This window comes from Actinia tenebrosa, unplaced genomic scaffold, assembly GCF_029948245.1.
Source record: "Actinia tenebrosa isolate PJP-AT-01 unplaced genomic scaffold, QUT_ActTen_1.0 PGA_scaffold14__42_contigs__length_11649687, whole genome shotgun sequence".
Lineage (NCBI taxonomy): Eukaryota > Metazoa > Cnidaria > Anthozoa > Actiniaria > Actiniidae > Actinia > Actinia tenebrosa.
In genome coordinates this window covers 4,685,815-4,709,211 of record NW_028292574.1, presented here as the reverse complement: position 1 = coordinate 4,709,211, position 23,397 = coordinate 4,685,815, and the positions used below count along the sequence as shown (strand labels likewise).

General features: G+C 38.8%; 1 protein-coding gene and 1 pseudogene across 6 annotated transcripts in view; one reads left to right on the top strand and one right to left on the bottom strand.

The window, feature by feature from the left end:
• The window catches only part of LOC116307745 (1-phosphatidylinositol 4,5-bisphosphate phosphodiesterase eta-2), an 18,233-nt gene extending 4,837 nt beyond the window's left edge, over nt 1–13,396 (top strand). Inside the window, exons 5-29 of one of the 3 annotated variants that reach the window (XM_089029464.1) lie at nt 277–477; nt 1,103–1,114; nt 1,656–1,695; nt 2,206–2,445; nt 2,855–2,921; nt 3,144–3,234; nt 3,604–3,721; nt 3,801–3,886; nt 4,202–4,322; nt 4,532–4,617; nt 5,220–5,299; nt 5,645–5,752; nt 6,325–6,510; nt 7,714–7,809; nt 8,000–8,086; nt 8,192–8,239; nt 8,316–8,418; nt 8,925–9,104; nt 9,577–9,684; nt 9,907–9,977; nt 10,490–10,549; nt 10,958–11,042; nt 11,498–11,644; nt 12,172–12,254; nt 12,474–13,396. In XM_089029464.1, the coding sequence (XP_088885590.1) occupies nt 277–477; nt 1,103–1,114; nt 1,656–1,695; nt 2,206–2,445; nt 2,855–2,921; nt 3,144–3,234; nt 3,604–3,721; nt 3,801–3,886; nt 4,202–4,322; nt 4,532–4,617; nt 5,220–5,299; nt 5,645–5,752; nt 6,325–6,510; nt 7,714–7,809; nt 8,000–8,086; nt 8,192–8,239; nt 8,316–8,418; nt 8,925–9,104; nt 9,577–9,684; nt 9,907–9,977; nt 10,490–10,549; nt 10,958–11,042; nt 11,498–11,644; nt 12,172–12,254; nt 12,474–12,569 (2,600 nt within the window). In that variant the 3' untranslated portion in view covers nt 12,570–13,396. The remainder of the gene's footprint in view (nt 1–276; nt 478–1,102; nt 1,115–1,655; nt 1,696–2,205; nt 2,446–2,854; nt 2,922–3,143; nt 3,235–3,603; nt 3,722–3,800; nt 3,887–4,201; nt 4,323–4,531; nt 4,618–5,219; nt 5,300–5,644; nt 5,753–6,324; nt 6,511–7,713; nt 7,810–7,999; nt 8,087–8,191; nt 8,240–8,315; nt 8,419–8,924; nt 9,105–9,576; nt 9,685–9,906; nt 9,978–10,489; nt 10,550–10,957; nt 11,043–11,497; nt 11,645–12,171; nt 12,255–12,473) is intronic. The other 2 variants (XM_089029465.1, XM_089029466.1) reach the window with 2 other exon arrangements.
• A 292-nt stretch (nt 13,397–13,688) lies between these two features.
• Nucleotides 13,689–22,294, bottom strand: LOC116307742 (steroid 17-alpha-hydroxylase/17,20 lyase pseudogene; annotated as a pseudogene). Of its 3 annotated transcripts, none has more exons than XR_016119693.1 (2): nt 22,174–22,294; nt 13,689–16,923 (listed from the first exon to the last, which is right to left on the bottom strand). The product of XR_016119693.1 is annotated as a steroid 17-alpha-hydroxylase/17,20 lyase pseudogene, transcript variant X2 (transcript). The 3 variants fall into 3 exon arrangements; XR_016119692.1 differs by lacking the exon at nt 22,174–22,294 and adding an exon at nt 21,867–22,121; XR_016119694.1 differs by lacking the exon at nt 22,174–22,294 and adding an exon at nt 18,246–18,488.
• Between the last annotated feature and the right edge of the window lie 1,103 nt (nt 22,295–23,397).

The window sequence follows — 23,397 nt, the reverse complement described above, 5'->3', positions numbered from 1 at the left end:
GAACAACATATAACCATAAATGCCTCCTCATACGTCACATCATTAGCATATTGCATAGAAAAACCTTTATAACTTCAAGAAGCCGCACTCAAACTATGGATCATTCGACATCCTACGCCATGTAGAATCAATTCTGATAATATTGTTAGAAGGGTAGGTACTTAAAATAAATGCAAACCATTCTTTATATCTTGACAGAAACAAAAGTAATACTACATTTTAAACTGTTAAAATATAAAATCGAACCTGACAGGTTAATTGGCATTTATTTCTCAGTTCCAATAAGCGCCATTAAAGAAGTACGTGAAGGTAACATGTCCGATGCCTTCAGTCAATGCAACGAGGTGTTCCCAGAGGACCGATGTTTCTCCATCATTCATGGCGACTCGTTCGTCGCACTGGACATTATTTCTTTGTCCAGAGAAGAGAGTATGCACTGGTTGATAGGACTTCGATATCTGATGGCAAAACATCTAGGTATAGTATCCATGATATTATGGTAGTCCAACAATGTTAGAAACTGGGTCAAACGTTTATAACTAGAAGTTTCCATCTCGTATTTGGAAGGCACATGGTTTTTGAGAAGCGAGTAGACTATGGACTCCTGACTGGGGCAACTCAGGTGTTGTGTCTTATGATATGATTTTTACGCGTGTGCATCTTTTCCTCCGATCACTAAATATATACCAATGGACTTAATACCTCTAGTCATGGTATTTTCCCATTTCAGACCACGTGTCATTTCTTGAAAATAAGATTCTTTGTTTGAGTTGTATCCATATTTATGTGTCTTCTCGTGAGCAACTATCAGGCAAAGAAATGATACTCTAGGTAATGACATGTGGTGTGAAAGGGGAAAACAGTGGATTTAATAGGTATGTTTAAAAGACCACTTGGTTATTAATGAGGGCGTGGAGCGGAGGTGGGGGGGTTGGGGAGAGGATAATCGCCCATGATTACCACTCTAGACAGCCACATTGTCATGACTTGATTCATTCACTGCCTGGTCATATTTATTACACATTATTACAAGCATGATTTCTATCTTTCTTCTTCATTATCACTTCACCATCATCACGGTTCACATTCTACATTTACACAGGATTATGCCCAGGTAAGCAAGTATCATCTAAATAGCTTAGTCTGTCTGTCGGTCAGTCAGTCAGTCAGTCAGTCAGTCAGTCAGTCAGTCAGTCAGTCAGTCAGTCAGTCAGTCAGTCGGTCGGTGGGTCTGTGGTTCAGTTGGTCGGTCGGTCGGTCGGTCAGTAGTAATGCTCTAGGAAATTGCATGCAAAAACCATGAAGTGCATTTGTCACCTTTATCCACCACAAAACCTTCCAAGTTGCGCTACTTCAGATTATCCTTTGGGTAAAAAAGCAACAAAAATGCCGCGGTTGACGTCCTAAACCATGGCGGTTAGTTTACTCTTTCTGTGCATAAGGAAGAAATAATTGATATTGTGCCGTTGAATTGTACTACAAACCACGAGCATATTGATGTGGGAGGAAAAACGATACACAATTAATTGCATGATGGTCTAAGGATGACTCCACAAAACTACACCACGTGTTTAGCACCGACAGCAGCTTTACAATTACATCATCGTAGCTTGATTATAGTCATCTGATCTGAAATGTTGTGACTCGTTTTTCAGGCGTGGACGAGCACATGCAAAGACAGATGGCACGTGATCAGTATCCTTGTTCTATTGACTGCTGTAGCATGGCAACATCAGAGTAAGACTGGTAACGATCTCCTGGCGCAAGGGATTGTGGGACGTCAGGTGGTGGAGATTTTTGATCTCATCCTTCTGTTCTCCCCACAATCCTTTGCGATAAAAGTGCAAATGTTTTTCTCAGTTGAAGTTCGTATAAACGAATAAGTCTGAAGCGAGATGACATTTCCCCCCCCCGTCTCTAGACCATAATTCACATTCCTTTTGTTCTTTAATTATGACTATTGTTCCTGTATTCTCTAAGGAATCAAAAATTTTAATATGAAAGAATTTTAACAACTATTATGGTATAGAGTCGGGGGTAAAACTTCATCTCACTTCAGGCTTATTCGTGATATTAGTCGAAAGTGATTCACACAGGTAGCCCATTCTTGGCGGCATCACGTATGGAGGGCTACCTTTGTTCATTAAGCAACATTTTTACCACAGGGTTCCCATCAATATCGTGCATTCCTTAATAAAACAATAGATGGCTTAGAGAGATATTCACAACTGCAGATAAAAGTGGTGATGGTTTTCTTAGCATCGAGGAGGTGTTCTCCTTGATGCATAGAATAAACGTCAAGATTTCCAATAAGAAGCTTCGTGAGACCTTTAAAGCCGCTGACACCAACACCGAGGACTCAGAAGGCTTGTTGGATTTCCAAGAGTTTGCGGCGTTTTACAAGAGTATATCGACAAGACCTGAACTCTATATGCTCTTAATAAAGTAAGTTTTCTACATTTTCTGATTCGTTTTCCTTGTATTACCGTTATCGATATAGTGGGCTCCCTTTGCCTGGACTACTGCACATGGACTCTATATTTAAGAAGAAACTGGGTTTTTTTCCTATTAAAAACCGAAGGTCTTCCGGGGAAGTTTTCCACGGCTGCGCAGTAAGGTAAATTCACTAGAAGGAACGTCGGGTTGCAATAGAAATGAACGGTTGGACGAGAATTGCTATAGAGCCACTTACAATTGCGCATGCGCTAAATTTGAACGAGTCACTTCCGTGGCTGTAGGCACCGTGCCGTGTCTTGCGTAATAACTTCACAGTCCAAGAAGAACTTGCGCCCAGTGTTGCAATTGTTATTAAATATTATTCATTATTATTAATACCATTTATTATTATTTATAGGTATGGAAATGGGAAGGAAAGTCTTACTGTCGATGAATTGGTGGCTTTTCTTAAAACAGAACAAGGGGTAATAAGAATGATCAGAAACTACTTCAGATTATCAATATATTCCACGATACTCTATTTACTTACACTGACTGAGGGAGAGGGGGATTGCTCTGTCGTGACGTCGTAACACGGTTTGGAGGCCGAAGTATTTAGCTTTTGGTTGTATGAAAAATAATTTATTCTTGTGCTAATTTGAGCTAAAACACTAGACCAAAATGTCAATATTTGAATTTCTGTTTAGTTAGAAGAAGATAAAGATTACTGCAAATCAGTCATAGAAAAACACGAACCAGCAGAAGATAATCGTGTGAATGAAGTTCTAGGAATAGATGGTAAGCATCGTGAATGATGATGATGAGTGATGACGATAATGATGATCATGACGGTGACGATAATGATGATGCTGGTGATGGTGATGATGCTGGTGATGTTGATGTTGATGATGCTGCTGCTGCTGATGATGATGGTGGTGATGATGATTATATTGATGATGATGATGATGGTGGTGGTGATGATGCTGGTGATGTTGATGATGCTGATGCTGATGATGATGATGCTGGTGATGATGATTATATTGATGATGATGATGATGATGATGATGATGTTGTTGAAGATGAATGATGAGGTTGAAGATGAATGATGATGGTGAAGATGAACCGAATTTAACGTATTTCTCACGCATTATTCTTGGTATTTTCTAGGATTTACAAACTTTCTTCTCAGCGCTGACGGAGAGCTTTTTAATCCCAAACACTACACAGTTAACCAGGACATGGCAAAACCTTTGTCTCACTACTTCGTTGCATCATCTCACAATACGTAAGATTGTTGCTTGTCTTTACCCACAAGATAAAGGTCGATTACTTCTTATTGTATTTTTTTCTTGTTTTTTTTCCAGTTACTTGCTCGGGGATCAGTTGACGTCCACATCAAGTATGGACATGTATGTCAGAGTACTACAGTCGGGATGTAGATGTTTAGAATGTAAGTGTTTTGCGCATGCGCAACCCTCAAACAACCGCGAACTTAGATTGAATTTATATTTAACATGTTCGGTTTCGTGGAGGGAAGAAAAACAGAGAACCTGTAAAAAAAACACACGTGATGGCGAGTCCAAGAAACTAACCTGAGACCCGAGTGGTCAAATGACGTAACCGCCAGTTGATTCCCATTAAACCAATGACAAGTCGGTCAAATCCAGCAACGAGGTTGCTATGACGAATGACCACCAATAATATATAATAACCATTAAATAAATAAATTCTAATATTTATCTGTTGTTAAATTTTGCATGTCTAGTGGACTGCTGGGATGGTAAAGACGGTGAGCCCGTGGTGTATCATGGGTACACTTTGACGTCTAAAGTTAAATTTAGATACGTTATCTTGAATATCAACGACTTTGCATTCGTCGGCAACAGGTATATAACACTGACGTACCTTGAACACCTGCGACTGTTGTATGCAAGTCCATCTGGGCAGCATAACATGTGTGCGTAACATTTCTGACGCAACGTGTAGAATTAAGATCTACTATTGCAATGTAAAGCGTGTGAAGGAAGTAAGAAACGCACGCGCGTTTTCTATTTTTTTCAATAATTTGCAATTGTTTATACCTTTGTCCCAACAGGTATCCTGTTATTCTGTCTATTGAGAATCACTGTGGAGTTCAGCAACAGAAATTCATGGCCATTTATATGAAAGAAATATTTAAAGGTGAGTCTTGATTTTCAGTACAACATATGCTTCGCTAAATCCATTAAATAAAATTGGCCCTCGTACCGTAATCAAAGATATAGAGGATATTACATGGGCGCACAAATATACGAAATTTATCTTCGAGTGTTGAAAAGATCTTCAACACGAGAAGATAAATTTCTTATCTCCAAGCGCCCATGTAATATTCTGCTTATTATATAATTATCGATGAAAGTATGTATTGGCTTTTTCAGGCAATTCTTTCCGTGTATTTTTGAATAGCCATCGCAATGGTGTTATTTTCACACGTGAAAATAACATGTTATTTTCACGTGTGAAGATATCAATTTTTCGAAATAGAGAAAAATAAATATTTCATCGGTAATTATATAATAAACCTCTTTACCTTCGTATGCAAATTGCCCATTTCAAACCACGTGATACTCCCCTGAGAATTGTTCTTTTATGACAAATATGTTAAAATATTTACACATGAAAGAATCAACTCCCAAGAGTAGCATCACGTGGTCTGAAATGTGCACAACAAACAACGAAGCTAAAAAGGTCTATTAAAAAGGTCTCAGCAGGGGCACTGAAAATGATGTATTTTTTTATTCTAGATAAATTAATATACGCGAATGAATATGGGGAAAAAGATCTTCCTTCGCCTCAAGCACTTATGGGAAAAATTTTAATCAAGGTATCTAGAACTGGTATGAAGCGGTGTACATCAGGGGCGGATCTAGGGGAAGGAGGTGCAGGGGGAGCGCACCCCCTCCCCCCTAGATCAGTGAATATCTACGACATGATCGGTGTTGAGTTCGTAAGCAAACGGGTGCACCCCCTTCTAAAACGAAAATCCTAGATGGTGTCCCCCCCCCCCCCCCCCCCTCTCTCTCTCTCTCCGTAGAATCGCCCTGGATCAGCCCCCGTATATGTCTTCCAAAATCCACAAGGCTAATTATAAAACGCTTTGCTGTAGTTACTGTTTTGTCTGTGATAATTCATTCGTAAGGATTTCATGTCGTTTTTTTTAAATTCGCAGACGAAAAAACTACCCAAAAGTTTAAGTGAAGATTTAGATGAAGGTGAAGTTACAGAAGAAGACTCGGCCGATGAGCTGGATGACTGTTTTAAGTTTAAATCAGGAGATGTGAGTTACTATTTACTCAGGAAATGACTTTGTTTATAGCAAGACAACCATGGAGCATTCTGGTCTAGCTTGAGTATGAGAAATGAGATACTGATACCCAAACTAGACCAGAATGCACCACTTTCACTGTATCAAAAAAGTCAAACAAGGTGCATTCTGGTGAACTTGCATGGGTATACGATGTGAGATGCTGGTACCCCAAAATAGACCAGAATGCGCCACTTCCGCCGATCAAAAAAGTCAAACAAGGTGCATTCTGGTGAACTTGCATGGGTATACGATGTGAGATGCTGGTACCCAAACTAGATCAGAATGCACCACTTTCGCTATACCAGAAAAAAGTCATGCAATGTGCATTCTGGTTTAGTCTGGGTACTACACTTGATATTTTAACACCCATAATAGACCAGAATGCACCTTGTTTGCTATCTCAGAAAAAGTCCAGCGATGTGCAATTTATGCTTATTTATATTTCTTTTCATGTAAAAACATTGCATCGTTCCATGGTTGCCCTAGAACCACTCTATCGCGAAGGGCTTATTTATTTCACCATTTTCTAATTTGTCTGACAGAACGAGACGGAACAAAAGATGAAAGAAAGAAAGTGTCGTAAAACCCTAGCTTCTCTTTATCGATTACGAATGAACAAAGAAGACGATGAAAGCGATGCTCGAGGGGATTTGAGTTCAGCCATTGTGTCGTCTGTAGCAGATGATGAAAATAGTGAACTAACAGGAAAAAAGAAACAAAATCCTAAGGTGATCAATGACATGGATGAAATGGGATGAGTTGGGTATAGGGTATTAATGGATAAAGTGGGATGGAATGGGCCGGATGAGATGAAACGAATGAAAGGGCAGATAAGTTGTCAGTTGATGATGATTATATTAATGACGATGATGATGGTGATGATAATGATGATGGTGGTGATGGTGATGATAATGATGATAATGATGATAATGATGATGATGATGATGATAATGATGATGATAATGATGATAATGATGATAATGATGATGATGATAATGATGATAATGATGATAATGATGATGATGGTGATGATAATGATGATAATGATGACGATGATGATGGTGATGATGATGATGATGGTGGTGATGGTGCTGATAATGATGGTGATGATGATGATGTGGTGGTGGTGATGGTGATGATAATGATGATGCATTATAATGATATTGATGGTGGTGGTGATGATGATGATGATGATGATGATGACGATGATGATGATGATGATGATGATAATGATGATGATGATGATGGTGGTGATGATGATGATGATGATAATGATGATGGTGATGATGATGATGATGATAATGATGATAATGATGATGATGATGATGATGATGGTGATGATGATGATGATAATGATGATGGTGATGATGATGATGATAATAATGATGATGATGATAATGATGATAATGATGATGATGATGATGATGGTGATGATGATGGTGATGATGATGGTATTGATGATGATGATGGTGATGATGATGATTATATTGTTGATGATGATGATGATAATGATGATGATGATCATGATGATGATGATGATAATGATGATGATGATCATGACGATGATTATTATATTGATGATGATGGTGATGATTATGGTGATGGTGATGGTGATGGTGGTGGTGATGTTGATGTTGATGTTGATGTTGATGTTGATGTTGATGTTGATGTTGATGTTGATGTTGATGTTGATGTTGATGTTGATGTTGCTGTTGATGTTGCTGTTGATGTTGCTGTTGATGTTGCTGTTGATGTTGATGTTGATGTTGATGTTGATGTTGATGTTGATGTTGATGTTGATGTTGATGTTGATGTTGATGTTGATGTTGATGTTGATGTTGATGTTGATGTTGATGTTAATGATGACAATGGTGATGATGATGGTATTGATGATGATGATTTAAAATAAACATGTGCCATATTATTTTCAGTTATCAAGGTCATTTTCGACTAAAGAATACAGAAAAAGCGAGAAACAAGAAGCACTCAAGAAAAGCAAAAGTTTTTCTAGTTCTGACAAATCAAAGGTACTTCATTAGATTATTTTTTGTAAATTAAGGATTAATCTTAATTGCTTCCATTGATAACAGTCTTCTTTGGTCACTGAAGGGATTACAAGGTTTCATTCATAATAAACTGTAAAAACAAACATGTCCTGAATGTTATATTTGAGGCCTACATTCATCCCTCTCTAAGATTGAGACCATTGCCTTATAGAGGTGCCCGTATGAGGATTTCGACAGTAAATATCGAGGTTTTGGTAGTGACCAGCAAATGGTGCCCGTTAAGGACAAAGTTGGCCGTGTATGGGATAAGTCTTTTTGGTTTTATTGAATACATAAAAGTGGCATATATTACGCCATACACACTTATCTGTATATTTAATATCTATAAATAATTTATCTGCAGCCAAAGTCAAAGCAAAGGATCAAGAGAAAACGAACCTGGAGCCGAGGAGTAAGTATGCCGCAGTAATTTGTGCTGGGAAGATGTGATTTATTATTCTCTAGTAATTATTGTTTGATTTAAATAGGAGCAAAACCACAGGAAAACTATCAGACTATGTCGTCATTTGTCTGACCTCGTGGCTTACACTCCGTCCAGCAGCTTTAAAGGCCTGGATCTGACTGAAGATGGTATGTCACGATGTTGATTTTTCACGCCGAGTTTGCGCACTGATTCTACAAAACGCATCCCACATGGAAGGGGGTGACTATGAGCATTAACCCATTAGCGACAGAAGTGACATACTGGGCCTGCTGGTCATAGCAAGGGTTTAATCATCTACGGTTTAGGGGCCGACTAATCTCTCCCTTAGGCTTCGGCCGAGATTTCCTGATCAGTCTGTAAGTCCTCGGATAGCGGTGTCGGGGTTGAAATCTCCAGCGTAGCCGTAAATGCTTCGCGCTGCCATACGACGGTTCAGCACTCGATGTCTGGAAGTATGGTCCTGGTTAAAACAAAAAAAAAACAAAAAAACAAAAAAATGAAACCAAAACTAGCCTCCCAAGTGGATGAACTCGTAGATCAATGTAGAAAGAGCAAGTGGAATCCAGAGTACGCATGCGCAATTTTTCTGACCACTCTTTTGGATTTACGTAGTTAAGAAGTCCAACATTATGTGTCTGTTATCATATCGTAGAAAATCGTTTGGAGGTGGTATCGATACCCGAGAACAAAGCCTATCGCTATACGGACACCAAGTCCGTGCAGTTCGTCAAGTACACGTGTCAGAAGCTGTGTCGCATCTACCCTGCTGGGTACAGAATCGATTCTAGTAATCCTAATCCACAAACCTTTTGGAACTGTGGCTGTCAGTTAGGTAAGCAAAAGCAACCTTTGTCTTGAGCGGTAGTATACTCACTTCTCATCTGGGTTCTTGGGTTCTGTTTGTGTGGACTCGTCTTCACATCTGAGTAGAGATTGTTGCATCTCTCCCTTGATTCGAGGGTTTCTCTATGGATTCTTTGGTGTTTTTCCCTCACAAAACCCGATTCAACCTGTGAGCTAGCCGTGCCCTGACCTTGATCAGCCCAGATCAGTTGTTGCAGGGTGTCGACAAGACGTCATGGTTTCTTAATGTGACTAAATTCCTTACTGCGTAAAGTTCTCTTGTGATTTCCTGCCCCCATAAAACCAAAGATGCCAAATCCCCATCCCTCCTGAGGGCATAACAAAGCATGCCCCGACTGATGTTTAGTTTGGTGTTTGATGCCGAATCCCCATCCCTCCTGAGGGCATAACAAAGCATGCCCCGACTGATGTTTAGTTTGGTGTTTGCTTATGATTGACAGTTGCCCTAAACTACCAATCAGATGGTCGCATGTTACAGATTAATAAAGGACGCTTCAAAACTAATGGTAACTGTGGCTACGTCTTGAAGCCTGACATAATGGTTCGAGGTAAGACGCCAGGGAACACTTCAATTACGCTGCGACCCGCGGGAATCCCTCATTTCTCAATCCAGTATCCTTGTGCACGGGTTACTCTTAGAGCATGAACCATGGCGTGGATCAGAGGTCTGCGCTGCGCTACGGGGCATATCCCGCTCCGACCATTCTTTATCTTTTTTTTCTTTCTTGAAAGGCGTTTATTGTTATAATGTCTTGTCTTGTTTTTCCCAGATGATTTAAGATTTGATCCAATGTCGAGGAAGGAAGTTGCAACTGTTACTCCAAAAACACTCAAAATAAGGGTAAGTTTTACCTCTTGTCTTCCGCTCATCTATTGTACAAGAAACTGTGTCAGACTTCAGTTTATTCACACGTAGTTAAATAATTAAATATATATTAACAAAGTTCAGTATAAATTAATAAAGAATCAATGATAGGTGTAAATGCTTTAGCAATTCGGAGGTTGAGAAAAAAATGGGTCGAGTGCATTGTGTGGACTGTTTTCCATATTTCCAAGATGGCGTCTGTTTCGTATCCTAAAACAGTCCCACAATGCACTGCTATGCCCACTTGACCCAGTTTTTTCTCAACCTCGGACTGGCTAACAGAAAGTACATGTGGAGAGATTAAGGTTTGTGTGTGGCGCCCAAAATAGATAAAGGCTTTCGAGTTGCCACCATCTAAGTTCTATATTTTACTAGATAATTTGTACAGTTTGTTTTGATAAAAGCTAAAGAAGCCAGACGTATATATATATATATTTCCTTCTAGCACTCTTCTTATTAAGGCATGGTTTACGTGTTCTATTTTTTAGGTTATAAGTGGACAGCAGTTACCCAAACCCAAAGATAGTATCCTTGGCGATAGAGGAGAAGTATGGATTACATATGCGTAACCATAGTTTTACACTTCATTACTAATTAGCCATTCCGAAGTTGAGAAAAAAACTGGGTTGTTTTAGGGGACGAAGTAGACGCCATCTTGGGAATCTGTCCCCTAAAGCATCCCACAATGCACTGCAATGCCAAATTGACTCAGTTTTCTCCTCAACCTCGGAATGGCTTTGATTCAACTGTATATAGACCCCTTGCACTAAATCCCTACCTCGGGGTCAAAACAATTGAACATAGTAACATCATAAAGAGTTCAATCCTCAAGAGAAGGGAATTCTTTTATTTTGACCCCCAGATTGAGATGCTTGGACATCACACGCACAAGGGGTATATTAACACGCTATGTTTTGTCATAATTCTTCTCACTTATCACCTATTTTATTTTTCAGATTATTGACCCATATGTTGAGATAGAAATCATTGGGATTCCTGCTGACAACGCTAAGCATCGTACGAAGACAATCGAAGACAATGGTATGACTTCCAGTTGATATCATTATTATCTTCCCACTGTACTTCCAGTTATCAGTCATTTATTGTTGAATACTTTAGCAAGACGTAAAAATAAAGCTAAAATAAGTGCCCATGGTGCATTGTGGTCTAGCTTGGGTACAAGCATGTTTAATTGTTTACCATGTCTTATATGGTGTTGTTTGTACCCAAACTGGATAGACAGTAGAGAATATGATGCATTCTGGTCTAGCTTGGGTAAAACATATTTCGTGCATCGTGCATGCTTTATATGGTGTTGTTTGAACTCAAGCTAGACCCCAATGCATTTTTTTAAAAATCAAATTCAGGAAATTTAGATGATTTTTCCCATTGAAACGTTTGGTTTGCGGCAGCACTGTTCATTTAGGTATATTATGAGTATGTTAATCAGGTGTCCTTACTAAATTCCTTACTGTGAATGTATTGTGACGTTGCAGGATTTAACCCAGTGTGGGAGGAAACAATGACGTTCTTGCTACGCTTCCCTGATATCGCTTTAGTTCGGTTCGTTGTTTGGGATGAAGACCCTATTGGCAGGGATTTCATCGGACAATACACACTTTCCTTCACTAGCATCATGCAAGGTAAACTAGAACTAACCAAGGGATTAAGATGTACGTGATAAAAAATGTGATTTAAATGAGATTTAGCAGTAGTTTCACATAGTGGTCCCATTGAGAGCAATTATGATTTAGAAGTTGATCTGTGACATTGTGGAATAACGAAACTGGAGAATCCGAAAAAAACCTTCATAGCACAGGAGAGACTCAATGAGTACTAAACTCTACTTCACCCCTCACGTCACCGATCCTAGGTCACGTGTACATTGCTCCTTGGTCACGTGTACATTGCTCCTTGGTCACGTGCACATTGCTCCTTGGTCACGTGCACATTGCTCCTTGGTCATGTGCACATTGCTCCTTGGTCATGTGCACATTGCTCCTTGGTCACGTGCACATTGCTCCTTGGTCACGTGCACATTGCTCCTTGGTCACGTGCACATTGCTCCTTGGTCACGTGTACATTGGTACAAGGGCATACCCCTTCATTGAACTAATTCTCTACCTCTAAAACTTTATCTTTTCTCGATATTAATTGCACTGTTTCCTAGGTTACAGACATATTCATCTCGAGGGACTAGACCAAGCCACTGTATTTGTTCACATATCAATCTCAGATCACCATGGAGACAAGGTAACCATAGTAACCAAGATATCTGCGAATTTCACAACTTCGAGATATCTGGATTTTAGGCTTCCGTCGATCATAAACTTACTAACTCAGGCCATTGCATATTTAATGGATGAAAGTCAAAACACGAGAAAATGTGCTGCCACTGGAGTGTTTAGTATCAATGAAACATTACAAGTTTTGCGTATAAATAAATCAACTTTCTTTTCTTTCTTCCTTCAGGCGATAGACATTTCAGATAACCTCATTAAGGAGAAACAACAATCTGGAGGAGTGAAGTTCAAGAAGCGACTAATGAGAAACAACTCCATAATGTAAGCCAGTATTCAACCGGTATGTGTGACATCCGTACACAAGGGAAATATCAACCCACCCTATAACTACTTCAAACAGAAGTAGCAAGTACCGTACGCTATAATCTGAATTAACAACCTTTGCATGAAAAATCTACCTTCTGTTCAATGGACTTCGTGTGAAAAACTAAACCTTCGATTTCTCGTGGCCGGTTTTCCAAAAAGTGGAACACTTTTCGTCATATTTAATGGAATATTTTTGCCAAAGTTTCCTAGATTCGTTCTTCGCCCTAGAGGCTGTTGTTTTTCTTCGCTATTCTTGTACGCGTGCTTTCTGTTTGGGTTTTTGATTGAGTGGATGATCGTAAGAAATATGTGGAAATGCGCAAATGCTAGTGGCTCCTAGTAATGAGCTCCTGATCTGGGAATATGTTGCCTCACAGACCCAGTATGGAATCTATGGATGCTCCTAGTAATGGACTCCTGATCTGGGAATATGTTGCCTCACAGACCCAGTATGGGAGATGGATGCTCTTAGTAATGGGCTTCTGATCTTGGAATATAGTGGCTCACAGACCGAGTATTAGAGATGGATGCTTCTAGCAAATGGCTCCCTATCAGTGATGATTGGCATACCCAGCATGGGAGATGGATGCTCCTAGTAATGGGCTCCTGTGATCTGTGAATATGTTGGTTCACTGACCCAGTACGGGTATACGGTTCCTAGGAATGAGCTAAAAATACCCCTTCTCTTTGTACTATGCATGTTTGCTTATATTGAAGGGCCACAAATACTTTTTTGCTACAACCACACGTGTCGATCCTCATGAAATAAAGTTTCTATTGGATATATTACTGATCCAATTTATTGCGTTCATTCAAGACATCTACTGTATCAGAAGAGCGGGGATGGTAGTTGCAGTAAAAGGGGGAAGAGGGGGGACGTGGAGGGGGGCACGCCACGCCCCTGCCGGCGGGTTCAATTGTAGCTGAAAGGGTTTGGATAAACCTCCTTAACGCTCCCTAAATTTAGCCCATGGTGAGTTTTAAGTGAACCACGAAAAAAAGTAGTTGGAAAAGGCTAGGCGTCAGTAGATAAGAGAATTAGCCGAATCTGTAAAGAATGATATCGATACTTCAAAGATTAGTGCACACTATTTATTTATTTATTTATTTATGGACAATATTTAAGCAGAGATGCCCAGTTCAGCATAGCTGGATTAAATGGGGCTCTGCATAAAACATACATCACATTGCTTTTATATACATGAAAATATGACTATGACTATTTTAACTTTATTACTACGATTTTCTTCTTATTCAAAAGTTTAAGAATCGTCCAAAAACAATAAGCCGTTGTAACACTGTCTTTCTCTACATAGTTAGTAATTTAGCCATGTATTTACATATTTATAATATAGTCGTAGTATTACCGGATCACCCGTTTGATGAATTACATGGTATGTACGTAAATCATTTTTATTAAAAATAGATATATAGTTCGAATAAGCAGTAAAAAATATATAAAAGTTCGGATACACCGTGCAGCGGTTTGTGTGCATCGTTGCTGGCGAAAGAGTTTTCAAGGTGTGTCATGCAAGTCACACAACTTTTACTGGACAAGCGTCACGCTATTTCCAGCTAAGTTGTAGACGTGTTTATGTGATGTATATTATCGCGCGCAAAGCTGCAAAAGCAGATTTCTATTCTATTTCTGCGATCAATGTCGCTAACGAGGTGGATACATGGTGTAATAGGGACTAAAATTATTTGGTTAATCATGAACTTAATATTTCCATATGTAAGAACATCTAAATCAGAATCGATTAGGCATAATGCTTTCCTGTTTCAGATCACGCGTAATTCCCTTGAGTATTATTTCTTTTATCACCATTTAACGTATGAGGAGATACATTAATGCAAATGAAACTAAATGAATAACACGTGGTCTGAAGTGATAAAACACTTCGTTCTTTAAGGTTAATCTGGTTAATCTGCGAATATTGTCCAATGTGAACAGTAGTTACCTCCAGTCAGTAAGCATTAAAAGTCATTCATTTTAGAGTCTAGTATAAGACACAAAACATTTTCTAGTGAGCATCTTCTGCTCTGACAACTATGGATTATTTCACAATCTTGTGATAATATACTTCTTTACCTTGGATGTAATATTTTCCCATTTCAGACCATGTGTCATTCCATAGAGTATCATTTCTTTGTTTAACAGTTGCGCATGAGAAGACACATGAATATGGATATGACTCAAACAAAGAACCTTATTCTCAAAACCATGTGTCATTCCCTAGAGTATCATTTCTTTGTTTAAGGTTGGCGCTCGGTTGCACATGAGAAGACACATGAATATGGATACAACTCGAACAAAGAATCATTCTCAAGAGAATGACACGTGATCGACCTGAAAACATTATGCCCAAAGTAAAGAGGTCTATTGGGCGTAATGTATTCCCATTTTACGTGTCATTTCCTTGAGTATTATTTCTTTTGTCCACCTGTAACACATGCAGTGCATGAGTAGATAACCAGTGTGAATAACACGTGGTCTGAAATAGCAAAACATTGTCCCCAAGGTAAAGAGGCTTATTGGGCGTAAGGTATTTCCATTGCAGATCACGTGTCATTTCCTTGAGTATGATTTCTTTTTTCCGCCTTAAAAACTTATCCTCGAGAGAATGACAAGTAGTCTGAAAAGGAAAACATTACTCCCAAGTTAAAGAGGTCTATTCAGTTCAATTACCAGTTTAGCAGCTAGTTTACATGTCCTTTAGTTAACTACAGAGTATTGACAGGTCCATTCTTGCAGCTGTTTAAGCTCTTTCTTCTATGATCATCTTGTATGGCTTAGGATGCATAACAACACCCTGGTTGCCGTCCAGTGTTGGTAAAGGTGCTCCAGGAGGACACTTGAACACAAACTGATGAAGTACCCTCGAGAGTGTCAAGAACACTTCACACTTGGCCAAGGATTTCCCGATGCATAATCGTCTTCCTGCACCAAATGGAATGAAATTCTTCAGCCCATGTTTAATGAGCTGATTGTTCTCATCAAGAAATCTTTCTGGTATGAATTGGTCTGGATTGTCCCAGTCCTTGGCATTGTGATGGATTGCCCACACGTTTGTAATCAAGAGTGTCCCCTTGGGGATGTCATAGCCACCCAGGGTACTATCCCGTGTTGCTTTATGTGGAAGAGACAGAGGGACAAGAGAAACGAAGCGCAAGGCTTCTAGAGTAACTGCTTCCAAATAAGGTAACTTCTCGCGGTCTTTCAAACAAGGAAGACGACCCGAGCCAATAACATCATCCAGTTCCTTGTGAACTTTGTCTTGGACGTCAGGATAGCGTATCATGAGTAGCAGAATCCATCGCATTATCGTAGTTGAAGTCTCGATCCCAGCATTAAACATGTCTTGCATTGTCATCATAATGTTATCTTCCGTCAGTGGCTTCAGGCCTTTGGCTACTTTTGCTGCGTTTTCTTCAAAAGCCGCTTTAAGTAGAGCATCAGTTAAGTCCTGAATTTCAAAATTATTGTTGGCGTTCTCCACTCTGAACTTTTCCTTGTGTTCTTCGTACTTTTTGTTGATAATCTCATCCCTCGTGTTTCGGGAGTCGTTCATCAGTTTAACAGTTTTCAACGGGAAGAACCGGAGCCAGGGAAACTGGTCAAGAAGTGTATAACTGGCAAAGATCTCAACAAACTTGTCATTGTAGTCCATGATCTTCTCAAACTCAGGATCATGGATATCGTATCGCTGACCATACACCAAGGAGCATATCACATTCAGAACAGCCACAGCAATATCGTTTTTGGGATCAACTGGCTGACCCCTATGCTCGTGAAATCGTTTAGCAACATCATCTACCTCAGAGCAAATAGTTCCCTCCAAGCGTTGCAGCTCATGGCCGTAAATCTTCATCGCAGAATGCACAATCCTGCGTAGAGCAACCATTGTTGGATGGAAGTCAGCGCATATTATATCTGCTGACCCCCGTGTGATGGCGTCGCCTATAAACGTGGACGGCCGTCCAGAGAAGTCGTCTCCTCTCTTTGTGAATGCTTCCCTTGCGAGCTCGCCAGTGTTGATGACAACAGCCTTTTGTCCTCCAGGGAAGGTTAGAGAGTAGATATCTCCGTATTCTTCTGCAAGTTTCGTCATGGCTTTGTAGCTTTCGGTTCCACTTAGCTGAGGCAGGTTGCCTATCAGTGGATATGGACGAGGACCGGGTGGATAGTGACCAGAATCATGCATGGTCTTTGCCAAGGCTAGTAACACAACTATCACCAATGATATCATCACAACAGCTGCAAGTATTTCGAGAAACATGATGGAACACTCTGGAACACGTTGCGTACACTCCTGAAAAGCAAGGACAAATTTATCATTATGTAACGAGTTTAAGTTTGGTTTTCGTTTGCGACGGAATCGGAGTCAGAGTCGAAGCAGTTCATACTTGAAACTACAAGTGAAAACCACTCGTCTTGAGCGTAAATACGATCCAAGAAAAAAAACCTGGCTTCTTATCCTTCGAATTCCGATGCCGCTTCCGACTCCAGTCCGATTACGACTCAATCTTCTGGTTTTCACTTCGTTATAAGCTGCTTCCAGATTCCGATTCCGACCCGTTTCCGATTCGAGTCCGATTCCGATTCCGACTCCGTTTTCTGGTTTTCACTTCGTTATGAGCTGCTTCCGATTCAGATTCCGACTCCGACGAGTTTCCGACTCCGACGCGTTTCCGACTCCAGTCCGATTCTGGTTTTCACTTCGTTATTAGCGACACTGGTGAAAAACGCACTGCGCACGCTCGGAGATGGCGTAGCGTAACTAAGGGCAACTTATGTTTTTGATGCCGGTGTTTTGATCGTTTTACAAAATCGCAAAACTTAAGAAAAATGCTGACAACTTAAGGTTGTCCTTTTCGTAATAGCAAGATAATTTCGATTGTGATACACTGCTGATTTATACAAAAAAACTTTTGTTTATACAAAGCAAAAATAATCTTCGAAAATGCCGCCACTCGCGGCCCGACGTCGACATCCAGCATGGCTAATTTGAAGATAATCACATAGTCGGATTCTATGTAAAGAAATTCAAAAATATCTGTAAAATTCCAAAACGAATATTTAAAAAATAGCCCTGTAGATGTAATAAATTGTTATTGTCCGCCATTTTGTTTTTCTCCCAACGCATGCGCAGTGCGTTTTTCATTAGTGTCGTCATTAGCTGCTTCCGACTTTGACTTCGACCCCGACGCAAGTGAAAACCTTGCTTTAAACGTTTATATTCTTTTAATTTCGAAATATGGTAAATTTCATGCTTATATATTTTAACAAGAGTTTTCCTCCCTCCTCGAGTATCAACACTTTCTTATGAGGCCACTAGATTCTTTTTTTTTTTTTCCATTTTAGATTGTGTGCCATTCCCGTGAGTATCATCAATTAATTTACCAGTAAAAAACACTAGAAGATACATCAATATGCACAAAACTCGAGCACTTGAGTCTTATTCTCAAGAAAATGAAATTTGCGTATCAAAAGGGGAAAACAAAGCATCCAAAACGACAAACTTGTTGTTCCATGCTGTGGCGGTGTCCCTACTATTACAAATACGATATCAGAATCTAATAATCACTGAATATAGATAATGAAAATTTGAAATTCATAAATTGTTACGGATACCTTAATTTATACTGATGATAGCCATTCAGGACACATGTCAGGACGTATATTGTGCCGTTTAGTTTGTTCGGATTACTTTTCAAAACCACTCGGTTCTAACCACAAATGTACCAATACTCCGTTGCCTCTTTATGTCGTTATTTACTAGGAAAATCTTAATTTGGTCAGTCGCATATATCATTACTTTTCGAGAGAGACTTTTGTCGTTCAAAGGGATAGCGATAGAAGATAGTGTACCAAGTCTAATCGACTTCCGATCTGCGTGGAAACGTCGAGGGTCATTCATTACAAGCGAAATGAAAACTGACGCACTTCCTTCTGATAATATTGATCCTAAAACTAAAATCTTTTCTCGTGGTTCTGGATCGTTGTTAAGGGGGGTCTTCTAAATAGACTTACAAGAGACCGATCTACATCTAGATACATACTACTAAGGAAGCTTAAAAGACACTTTAAGAAACATGAATCAAATGTGACGCACTTTCTGCTTTCTTTCTTTTCTTTGTCTAGTACTTTTTTAATAGGTCTTAGTAGCAACAAGAGAATTAATAGTTTTAAGGAAACAAAGACACTCTTGATATTTGGCGGTTTTAAACCAAACATGTTTCGGCAGGTTTGACTGCCATCATCAGTGATGGTAAAGTAAAGCGAGATTACAAAATATATAGCAGAAGAAAACAATGGGTGATAGTACAATTAATGTACTAATTTGAGATTAACATGATATACTTGTTGGTTAAGTGTTTGCTTAAGCCATTGAATATATAATATGTTACCTTTTTTAAACTTCAAAAACAACTTATACTAAATTACAAAAACTATGTTTGCGTAATGTGTGTGGAACCTTGAGGCTACAGTCTTAATATTGTATCTCAAAGGCATTTAACCCGTGAAATAAAGAATGTTAGTCAACGTCCAATACTCTAATAGACACACAAAATTAAGAAAACAATGAGAATGGGTTCTATTTAAGTGTAGTCTAGTATCTATGTCACGAGATTAGTGACTTCCGACTTCCGAGTTTCTGTATTCAAAACGTTTACAACGCAAGCCAGGATCCATTCATCGCTGCTTTATTGTACACTAAGTTAACCGTTCGTTTCTTTTTTTTTTCGCTAAATCAAGACCTCCTATCGTGAGTGCCCTTAAACCCTTATACCGTAATCTTCTGAGAACAACACAACCACTAGTCTCTGTTGTTTGTAAATCGGTTTCTTATCAAGTGACTTATTAGGTCACGAGAGGGATACCTACGGGCGGTCAAGACTACTGATTTAGTTATTTCTATCGTTGCTCTTTGCATGGTTAGAGAGTTTGAGCGCTATGTGGCTCCGAATGGCCCACACTTGGAGTGCTGCATAGCCATTAGTCAAACTGGGCAATCCGAATTTAACAGGTTTATTTGCTAGTCACGAAGACACACGAACCTCTTGTCGCCGATAGCCCTTGTTTTTTAAGTGACTGCAGCACTTTTCTGCCAACAAACTCTTGACCTTCAGTTTTGAGTTCTATGAAGGGTATATAATCTCGGTGAACCATTAAGCACAGGAGAGAACCAAATAAAGTAAATCTATTTATATATAATGCATGGCGAGTCTAGTTGCATGAGGATTGAACCGATGATTTTAGGGGTAAATGTCATATCGCACGCCGAGCCATGTTACAAAAATAACATTGACCATCGTAACATGGTACCTTGGCGGAGAATCGATCTTAGCTTCACAGCTGTGTTTTCCGACATCTAAAGTATGTAACGCGTTTGTACATATCCATTAGCACATCCAAGGCTTAATTGTGGCCCAGTTGTTTGATCTCTTTTGCTGCTCATTCTACTCTATGCGGAACGAGCTCGTTTTAGTTTAAGTTGATGGCGTCGTCTGAAATGCGGATGTGGACTGATGGCTGTTATCATAAAGCTTTTCCTCGTCATCTTAAATCTAAAGTAAACCTTTACGAGAAGAAAGAATCGTGTTCGGGAAAATAGCAGCAAACGTATACCCCGAGTAGAGCACTGGTTTCCCAAACCACTTGTCATTCCCTTTAGTATTATTTCTGTCAGTCTCTGTAAAGCGTTATAAGATGCATTGACATGAATGACAGATAGAACAAGTGGGATACTTGTGTTCAAGTGGATGTCACATGGCCAAAGCGTCAACAGTGATCCAGGTCTGGTCCAGATATTCTAAGGCAAAGTCCACCGATGAGCCTTTCAGCACATTTCAGCAGATTTGATGTGTATCACCAAAATCTCGCTTTTTTTAGATGTGCTATTAGTAATCAGATCTTTATTAGTAAAGTCTAAAGAGTCGAGGGGCGTTAGATATTTATTAATTAGATTGGATGCGATAGGTTTCAAGGATCTTATTCTCAGACCATCTTGTCATCAGTGAGCGAAGAATTTGTAGCAACACATCCTAACCTTATGGTAAATCAAGAAAAGCTGCCATTATAAAGTAATCATTATTGAAACCATGTTGCTTCTAAGAGTATAAAGTAGTACAGTCGAAAAACCATGAAGAGATCAAAAAGAACTAGCCGAAAATAAATAAAACGAATCACAAAAATAAAGAGAAATTATTCAGGTCTGCAAGGCCGAACATTCTCTGAGAGAAAAGTCACTGCCGGGTGCCAGTAAGGTTCTCCCTACTGGGGGGAGGGGAGAGGATGTTGCATCTATATACAGTCTCGTCTGCTCTTGATGTTACGAATGAACAACTTTTTCATTCAAATTTGTTTATCATTTATCTCTCATGCATTCTATCCTTGACCTTTACGGTCCGTTTAGTTTTTGTTCCGATAAATGCTTGCTGTAATTAAAATAAGGTACAAAGACCAAGATGACTAAGCAGTTTCTATAGAATCTTCATCAAACTGCCTGAAGATGATGTGGCTAGACATGTTCATTGATCAAATAAATCTCTTGTAAAAGGATTTGCACTCGTTCAACAATAAACTATTCATTGTCGTTAAATACCAAATGCATCGAAAGAGTTGATTGTGAGCAGTACTGAAAAGCAGAGTATAATCTTCGTTTATAAAGACTGACGTTTCAACGCAAAATTATTATTAATGTATATATATTATTATATGTTATATAATATGAAAGCAAATAAAATGGCAATGGACTAGGTAGGTAAGAAAATAGATTCCTTGGAATTGCCTCCGTAAAGCACACGCTATGCCTAAATGGTCTTGCACCTCATAGGACTGAAGTTCGGAGGCCGGTAATAAGTTTTTTTTCTCTATGTCTTGTCTCTTAAAAGAGTACATATAGTATTTTATAAATTTAAATTACTTTTAGTTAATAAAACTTGCTCAATTGTATTTTTATAACCCGATCGCCCTTAATTAGATTAATATAAATAATAATATAAAGTCGTACAAAACCTTTGTGATGTAAACTTTGTCGGATTAAAAAAAAAAAAAAAAAACAATCCAAGGGCAATATATATGTTCTTAAAATAACTGTTATAAATATCTATTTCTTTAATATATACCAATGAGGTCTACTATGAGCTCAGTAGCATGTTATCTTCTATGAACTATTTCAAGTCCGTTAATATTTTAATGTCTTGTTTGAACCATACAGGTTTAGAAGTTAATAGAAAAGTCAGTACTTACTGTTCTGAATAAATATTTCACTTGTCTCGTAAAATGTGTTGCTGTTTTAAAGGATAGTTATCAGGCAAGTTTGAACAAGACTTGACGTCCAAGATGATGATACGGTTGGGGATGGTTAAGCTAGAGTCTTTGCAAGTACCGACTGGTCTGGTTACAGATACAACTCGTAGTATTTATAACAATCAAAGTCGGCCTTGCTATAGCTACTTGTATGGACGTGCTTCCATAACCTATCGAAGCATGTAACGATTCCAAAATAAAAATACCAGAATAACTTATAACAATGAAATTCTTTTCCCGTACGTACCTATGAAACAAAAAGGATATGCTTGACCTTGGGAAGCATAACAGCGAATATCACGTCTGCCACCTGAAAATAAATTTGACTTTCTTCGGTCAGCGCTCAACATAATTCAGATGACATAAATACCATTGGCTGTGGAATTTTGTTCAAAAAAATGACAGCTATATTTGACCAGAGTTCAAACACACGGATAAACCCTAGGAATAGTTTTCTATTTTCTAACGTTTGACATGGAAGTCACGAACGCGGATTTGTGAAAGTTCCGAAAATTTATAATTTCATGCTTTATCCATTTTTAATTGATCTGCTTTATTTTTTAATCGGGTACAACGATGCTCGTTATATTTTTAAACCTTTTTTTACACGGTGTCAAGACGTGACGGAGATATCGGAACATCCTAGATCAAACCCCAGCTCAATCTCTTGTCCGCAAATTTCATCGAAGCTTAAAAGTGCGAGGTACCAAGACTTTGGGCTAGAAAACGGAACTTGATATACATTGAACAGTAACAGTGGTAATATTATATTTATTTATAATAATAAATAGCTATTGATCTTACACGGGTCACAATGTAATCCATCGCTCCAGGAAATGCTTAAAAAACTTTTCTTTGCGGCTAGATGTATTTCGTTTGTCCAACAGATTTGAGACTCGGCCGTGGACAAGCAAAAACTTATCTTCTACAAATAAGGCAAATATGGCCAATGATTTAGAGTTGAAACCTTTTGTTATTGTATTAATAGTCTAGAGAAGATAGGAATCTGGAATAACTCTTTCTCAACTTGAAGTGGCCCAGGCACACAAGACCTGGCTAGGAACCAACTTGTACTTACGAAATATATAATTGAATTTAAACTGTTGATAGGAGAGACACATGTGGACGACCGCCTAGTCCTTGTAAATATGCAAATGTAACGCCCGTGAGTTTGTAGTGAAAAGAGCTAGTGTGTGAGGAAAAGAATCTGTTCAAAATACTATGATAATAATATAGGTGCTCATTTATAGTCGTTGGTTTAAGGTCTCCAGTAGATATTTACGTAAAAAAGTTGCTAGTAACAAAATTGTACAAATTAGTGCAAAGTTTTGTAGGTCTACAGTCTACTGAGGTCTCAGTACTGAACTTACTAATTTGTTTAAGTTTGTGCAATTTCTTTCAACGTTTTTTACGGATATATGTTATACACATTAACAGGAAGGTAATGTTAGATAAAAACTGTAGCAACACT